At 41.5% G+C, this 7,881-nt stretch overlaps 1 protein-coding gene across 2 annotated transcripts in view; it reads right to left on the bottom strand.

The window, feature by feature from the left end:
* LRP5 (LDL receptor related protein 5) overlaps positions 1–7,881 on the bottom strand; it is a 121,706-nt gene that overhangs the window by 9,136 nt on the left and 104,689 nt on the right. For both annotated transcript variants that reach the window (XM_082192051.1, XM_082192052.1), the window contains exons 16-21: positions 7,541–7,750; positions 6,069–6,194; positions 3,686–3,922; positions 3,089–3,199; positions 1,251–1,487; positions 5–144 (exon numbers count right to left, since the gene is read on the bottom strand). In XM_082192051.1, the coding sequence (XP_082048177.1) occupies positions 5–144; positions 1,251–1,487; positions 3,089–3,199; positions 3,686–3,922; positions 6,069–6,194; positions 7,541–7,750 (1,061 nt within the window). The remainder of the gene's footprint in view (positions 1–4; positions 145–1,250; positions 1,488–3,088; positions 3,200–3,685; positions 3,923–6,068; positions 6,195–7,540; positions 7,751–7,881) is intronic.

The raw sequence follows: 7,881 nt of genomic DNA, 5'->3' as shown, positions 1-7,881 counted from the left end.
TTACCTGTGGATAGAAGGTGGCTTTAGTGCTGGATGAGCTACTAGAGGAGGCCCCGGTTACGTGGTTTCTGTCATAAAGAGGGGCACCGCTACTTCCCCCCATCAGGCTCATGGAGCTGATCATAGATTTTCCACAAGAGATGCCTATACGGATGTAAGGGGGGGAAATGGAACAAAGGTCAACTTGTCTAGCTCTTCTACACAGTTAAATCAAAGCAGTCCTCGAGATACTTCATATGCAGATGTTGTGCAACACTCCTCCTTTCACTACAAAGCTCCATTTCTATTTTTTAATGTAATGGACTATCGGAGAATGCCATAAGCCTGGGGCAGCGAACCTCAGGCCTGTAGGTGGTCCTCTGGGCTATCTGGTCCTTGGGATGCTTCGCAGGCCACGCCCCCTCTCCTCAGGCCACACCCCTACTCCACACAATCCTCATTTGCTTTTGCATTGCTGGAATCAAAGAGCGCCGGCTTGCCCCTGCGATCGAGGGGTCTGGGACCAGGCGATGTGCGCACACCATGCGCACCTGCTGCGGAGCGTGCTAACATCACCAATGACACTAAATGCCTGACTTCTGGATGATGCAAGACAGGCGCCTGTAACATGCGCAGTAGCTAATGTACTCCAATATAACACAATGGGCACAGTACGATGGCGATTACGCAGCATCATTCAATTGCTATTTGACACATTGAGAAGCTAAGGGGATGGGGTGGGGGTGAACAAAAAAGATAAAAAGAATCACAAAACAGAGAAACCAGTAGGAGAACACTTCAATCTCCCAGGACATTCTATACAAGATCTCAAAGTAGCTGTTTTACTACAAAGGAATTTCAGAAATAGACTGGAAAGAGAAGCTGCTGAATTGCAACTCATTACCAAACTTAAAACCATGGAGAGACCTGGTCTGAACAAAGACATTGGATTCTTATCTCATTATACATGACTAAGCCATTTTTCACCTTCTCACCCCTTGCCTTTTCCTGTAAGACCTATTGCAGTCGTTAAGAGTCGTCAACAGGCTCATCTCAGCTATCTGCCAATCTCCCATTCCCACCACCCTTCTGAGTAATACCCCTCCCCACCTTCTCACTATATAGAAGGATCTGGCAACTTCTGTTTCAGTGTATCTGAAGAAGTGTGCATGCACACGAAAGCTCATACCAAGAACTAACTTAGTTGGTCTTTAAGGTGCTACTGGAAGGAATTTTTTTTAAAAAAGATAACAATAAGGTACCATCCTTACCAGTGAATGTGCCATGCTGAGAACTCCCTGGAGCGATAAAATTTAAAGGGACATGAGGAGTGCCACTGACGTATTCATGTGGGAAAGGTCCATTGGGTCCAGCATAGCGCTGACATACCACTCGTTGGCAAACGAAGTACATTGATCCCATAACGAAAAGGGTAAGAATGATACCAATGACAGGCCCAATAGCACTGCTGTGGGGCTGTGACTCATCGGGAGGCGATTTACTTTTTGCTGTAAAAAACAAAACAAGAAGTTAATTAATTAAAATTAGATGTAAATGCTCTGAAAGGAAGCCAGATGACAGCATATTCATAAATATATATTTCACCCCATTTCCTCACAACATATATATTACCAGTGTCACTCAGGACCATGGATGTTTACATTTGGAGCTACTTTTCAAACTATGAAGGACATCCACAGAGAAGCTCGGTTGACATAGTTTGAGAATTCAGATGCATAGAGATGCAACTCTCTCCCGCTTGCCCTAAAATTTGCCTACCAATTTCTCTCTGGAAAAGCTGTGCTGGAATAATGAGAACCAGAAGTACCCTTCCCTGGGTGAGGTATAAAAATTCTTCCCCGCAGCTTGTATTCCCTAATTCATCATACTGCTTGTCCCCGTCCCCCATCCCCCCAATCTTTGAATCAGTCTCCAAAGTTAGGGCTGAAACAAATCTATCTTTGTGCTGAGGCAAGATGATGTGTGATGCTCATTTAGTTGTAGCCTTTCAGTAGAGACACCCCTTTTCACTTTAATGGTTGACAGCTGTGTGCCGCCATTTAAAATTTCCCACAGTGCCTCAGAACACCTAGCTCCTAGATTCCTGCTGCTGCCGCCAGGCATATTCACATCTCTTTTTTTGGGGTGGGGTCAGGCAACATAGAAGGGGACTGATGGAGGATGCTATGTCAACCCCCCCCCCAAGCAAAACCCCCGTGAAGCTGGCCTGAGAATACCACTCAGCAGCTCCTAAATTCTGGACCTGCTGGAAGGCATGATAATAATAATAAAAAAATCACACGTGTGTTCTATTAGCAACAGCTTCTGTAGCCTTTTTCAATATGTAAAGGGGCTTAACATTTTTAATATCATTTTATCCATCTATGCGGCAGGTGAGGATGAACGTTTGTGATGGGCTCATGGTCATCCAGCGAGCCTTATGGTCCAGCAAATAAATATTTATTTTTAAGGCTAACAAATCATCTGAAGCATTTCATCATACAGGCCCAATTATTTTAGTTCACATAAAGTGACTTCTGCTGCAGTTTAAAGTTGTTAACTACAGCCACTGAAACAGAGAACAGCCCCTTTATTCTCCCTGTTCAATTCCCCTTATAAGCCTTCTGCGATTATCTCAGTGCTGCTATCTGTGGTCTTTTCCTCACATGGGTCCCAGGGCTCAGAGAACAGAATTATCAGACTATCTACATTCAAAAAGCCTCTCAAAGAACTTATGGTTAATATAAACCATGCAGGGACTGAAGCCAATTTGAGCAGCCACCAAAGGCTCAGACAAAAATAATTGCATCCGCTTTGGCCTTTTGATAATTGCTGTTGGGCTACATTTTGTTGGGGGCTTGACTACAGCACAGTAGTTCCTTGACAGGATGCGGATTGGGCTAGGGTTTACTGTTGTTTTTAAACAAGACAGATTTCTGAACATTGCAGGGTACTGTTAAAGGATATTACATTTTTAAGTGTACACACACAGAGCTGTGAGAAGCATCTGGCTCCAACCCAGTAGTAAAAGAATTGGGTTTACCATATTAGACCCAGGGGGCAACCTCTCACAGGGACATTAAAGAACTAGATGCAAAAAGCCCCTTACCGCATGTAAGTTCATCAGAGCCATCATTGCAGTCTGGAAAGGAGTCACATTGCTGCTTTATGAGAATGCACTGGCCACTGGCACATCGAAACTGATTTGGGAGACAAATTGCTGCAAGGGGGCAGGGGAAAGAACAGTGGAGGAAACTTGTATCATTCTCAGCTCAAATAAAATGATGAACAGATCATTACCATGAAGCCAGACAACAGTTTTTAAGCACCTCCAAACTGCACAAATTTACATTTTATTTATAGAAATGAAACATGCTTCACTGTCAAGTTCTAAGGAGAAAAACGGTTAACAACCTGCTGTTCAGAGTCTGCATTTTGCCGACGTGTGAGTGCTACACCTCAGCTGACATGGACAACCAATGAAATATGGCTGCAGTTTGAACACCCTATGACATGTGACTCAAGGTGGCATGGGAGGCAAATCTGCCACTGACAAAACACTGATGGGTGCTCTAAACTCCTATAACAGCCAAGTATGACTTCAAATAATTACTTCCACTTCCTGTTTGCCTGCTATCACTGTTCCCAGAAATGCCCAAAAGTGCCTTTAGTCAACTTGCTAAAAGATTAAGGTAACAGGTCTTACTTTCACAATCAGCTTCATCAGATTTATCTTGGCAATCAATTTCTCCATTACATCTCAGACGTGCATCAACGCACTGCCCTTTCTCACACTGGAACTGGGACGCTGAACAAATTGGGCAGCTGTCTTCATCACTCTGATCATCACATTCAGGAAACCCATCACATCGCCATGCCATAGGGATGCAGTCTATCTCCCCAGTTGCACAGGTAAACTGGTCTGGAGAACATGTGGGAGGCTCTGGGGAAGGGAATTAAAAACAAAACATCAAATTCTTTTCATGTTTTCCAAGAGATTAAACCAATTTAAAACACTTTAAAGCAATTTAAAGCATTTAACCACACAAACAAAATCTTGTATTAGATTTTGAAACAGCATCAAGGCTCTTATAGGGAAGAGGGAGAAAATTCAATCAAATTCAGTGCTTAAAAATTAAATTATTATTAGTATAAGCACCGTGTTTGAATTCTAAGAATGTAGTTAATGTAGGGACTCATGAATTAGGAAGCCTCAGGAAATAAAACAGCAACTAAGATTTGCCACTCACAAGACCACAAACATTTGTAGCCAATGCAAATGTAGATTGGTTCTTCACCCTCACTTTCCATACTTGTCCTAATGGAGATGTTTGCCCTTCACAGTGTTATAATGCAAATGAAAGCAGATCAAAAATATGAAGAAGAAGGGGGAAAAAAGGCAGTAGATAATATCAAGCTATTATTGCAAGATGAGGCTGGCTCTGTGCTTAAAATTGCTGCATCCAGGACACAGAACAAGATCAGAGTAAAATGATTAGGAAAGAATAGGCGAAGACATGGATTTATTGCAATCAAAGCAAAATGCAACATGGCAATAGGAGGAAAGGCTCTGGAAACCTCTTGGAAGTTGAGAAACATGGGCAAAATAGACTCTCTTTCTTCATTTGTAGAATAGATGCAAAAACTCCGGTACCACAGACCATGTTGTGGTCATGAGACAGAAATTGTTTATAAGGGAAATTACTCTCCCTGGGGAGCTCATAGTCCTAGCAAATATGCCATTTAAGAGAAACAAGCATTCCAAAGTAAACTTAAGAAGAGAAGTAGTAAGCTGAAATGCTGGAGAAGATTCTTTCCTTAAGAGATGAGATGCTCATTTCTCCAGAAAACACAACCACAAATAAGTAAATATATATATATATATATAAGCGGCAAAAGAAAAGTAGGCTATAGGCAGGGGTGACAGAAACAATGTCACAAACAAAGTACTTAAAACTCGAACTGAGAAAATGTTGGAGCTCAAAATATGCTGCTGTTGAGTAACATGGCATCAGTTCCTTTTAATGATGTTTTGCATCTAACTACCACACAATGGTTATGCTACTCCCCACCCCCTCTCCTTTGACTGCCAAGGAGTAACAACAACTGTTAAGCTTCCAGGAAAAGACTCAGAAACCCAAGTCCTCTTTTCGAAACTCTCAAAGCAGAACTCCTGAAAAGTGGCCTAATTTCATATGAAATTTAGGCTCACCAGACAACTACGAACAGCCAGAGCCAGCATCAGCTCATGAGAGAAGGCTCCTGTTTATTCCTGAAGCAGGAGAGTCCCTTTGTTCCCCAAGAAACAGGCTGTAAGTTTACTGAGGAACTCAGAAGACTAAGCACAGAGGTTTGCACACAATGACTTTAAAACAGTGGAAAGTGCTTCTGCAAGTGCCAGGCACAGCATCCATTTTTTGTTGATACCACAAGCACCAGCACTTAACATAGTCCGGTATGCTATGTATTCCCTATACCAGGACAGTCCAACTTTTCATGCCAAGCGGGCTGCAAGAATAGGGGCGCTTGCCTTTTCAAAGCCAGCTACGTTGAGGCGCCAATTTTGGGGAAGAACGTGCAAGGTTCTGACAGGGTCTTAGAGCCCTCCCACCTCCTTACCCAAGAGGGGGGGGCGGGGAGGAGTGCTAATTAGGTTTTGGGAAGGAGGTGGGAAGACTCTAGGACCCTGTCAGAGCCCTCACGCCTCCTACCCTAAGCTAGCAGTGGAAGAAGGGGGCATCAAATGTTGTCCAGGGTTGCATGAAGCCCGAGCAAGACAGGAGAGTGGGTGAAAAGTATCCACTTTTTGTCCAAGCAGCCTATCCACATCCTTGGAGATAGTAAAAAACAGTCTAATATTTGCAATAATCATGAGAAAACATGGCTTGAGTTTCTTTTGAATCTGTATCAGTCAGATTTGGGGGCAAACACCAGGGGAATTGTGTGCATGAGCTTTATAGGAATTCCACCCATAAAGAAACAAAGCCTGTAGAACAAAGACATCTAAATGTGCTTGCCTACTGAAATCTAAAGAACTTCTTAAGTTCTGCGGAAAGCACATACAGAAAACTTCTACTTAGGTCACCTACCTCCACATGTTAAGAGGTTCTGTAGAAGGACCAAGTGAACTGGGCAGGAGCACCTTGGCGTTCCATCTCCTTTCGCTATGCAGATGTGTGAACATCCACCGTTGTCCCGGGAACAGGGGTGTGCAGCTTTATAAATTAAAAAAAAGAAGAAGAAAGAATAGTTATGCTACTACTGTTAAATGACAACTATGGCAAGGAGGAAGGGTGGATAATAAGTAAAACTGCTGCAGCTGCTGCTGCTGCTACTACTGCTACTACTACTACTAGGTACTACTAGTAGTACATATGATGTTTGAAGTCCAAATATCATGTTGCATCAAATTACACAATCAGAATTTTATTTATCAATTGAAATGTATATATAATTTTTTTAATTTATTTGAGCGGAACCCTCAAAAGGATTTACATAAAAGAATATACTCCTGAAATGTTATTTTTGTTTCTGTGTGTGGGGAGGACAAGATCAGGGGGGGAACTAAACATTATCACAAGGTTTAGTGCCATTTTCAAGCAATAGCATTTATGTGTTAAGGGACTGAACAATGACATCTATGTTTTAAGGGTTTTTTTGTTCTTTGGTAGTAGTAGGCATAGTAGTAATGCCACCTCTTTCTTTCTGGTGCAGCTAAGTGGAAAATTCTGTAGTTCATCATGCTTATATTGCTTTTGGTAGTCAACATTTAACATGTGAACTTGTGATGCCCTTGCATAAATCACTGACCACCAAAAAAACAAGTTTTACCCCTTAAAAGTGTTTGATGTAAAAGGTTTTGCTTTTAAGGACAGACCTGTGCTTCTCAGTGCTCAAGGGCAATATTCTTTTCAAGTGTGAGTGAATACACAAAGCTTGCCATTAAAATATATCACATGCATTTGCAATGTAAATTTGCCACTTAACAAGGAATCAAGCCTTTTTTATTTGTTTTCAGATTTACAAAAGGTATTTGCCACTGCCATGGTAATGATGGTGTGAAATAAGACAGGAAAAAGATGGTCGATTAATTCTTATGCAGGACAAGTTGATTTAACTGCCAGCTATTGTCATATGCAGAGCATCTAAGACACTGGTAAACGTTATGAGATACCAAGAAAGCTCTTGTGATTCAGGGAGTGAAAATCTGGACCTTTACTTAGTGCTTTCTCCCCCCCCCCCAAAAAAAAGTATTTATCTGCAACTAATTGTAGATAAACTAACCTATATCCAACTAATTTCTTCAGGGTAGAAATAGGTCATATTTTTCTAACAGTAACTTCTATATTCCCGAGGTACATCTTAAAATAATCAAAATATCGCACACTAGAACACAGCAACAATACCTGCTTAAGTTCTATCCTATTAGTAGTGACCTCATGGCCTTGGTCAGCGAGCTGAGAAGGAAGATGCCCATGTATATTGTGCTTAAAAGTCTAAAGCATCAAGGAGAATGTATCACTGCAGAAATCTGAAATATCTAGCTCTGTAATAAACTTACAAAATTCCTCCATGTCGACGTCTTCAACAGCATGAATGCCAGTTAGATGAACTATTCGACCTTGTATTCTTGTCCTCTTGTACCCATTAGTTTTCTCAGCTCTTTCTATCATCTGCTGCTGGCGGTCAATCCAGTAGAGATGATTTCCCAATACTGTCAGTCCCATTGGCTGAAGAATGTTGGCATCTTGTAGTGTCACACGGTTTGCTCCTGAAAGTAAAATACTATTTTTGTGATGACATGCTTTTTTTAAAAAAAAAAGTTAATAAAATTAGTTCAAAAAAATACAGTAACTGCTTAATGTTTGCTTAACAATTTTTCAGCATCTCCATAATTGGACG

Source organism: Podarcis vaucheri (genome assembly GCF_965113315.1).
Source record: "Podarcis vaucheri genome assembly, chromosome: 1".
Lineage (NCBI taxonomy): Eukaryota > Metazoa > Chordata > Lepidosauria > Squamata > Lacertidae > Podarcis > Podarcis vaucheri.
Note: the sequence above shows the minus strand (reverse complement) of the source record. Positions and strands in the feature narration are given on the sequence as shown.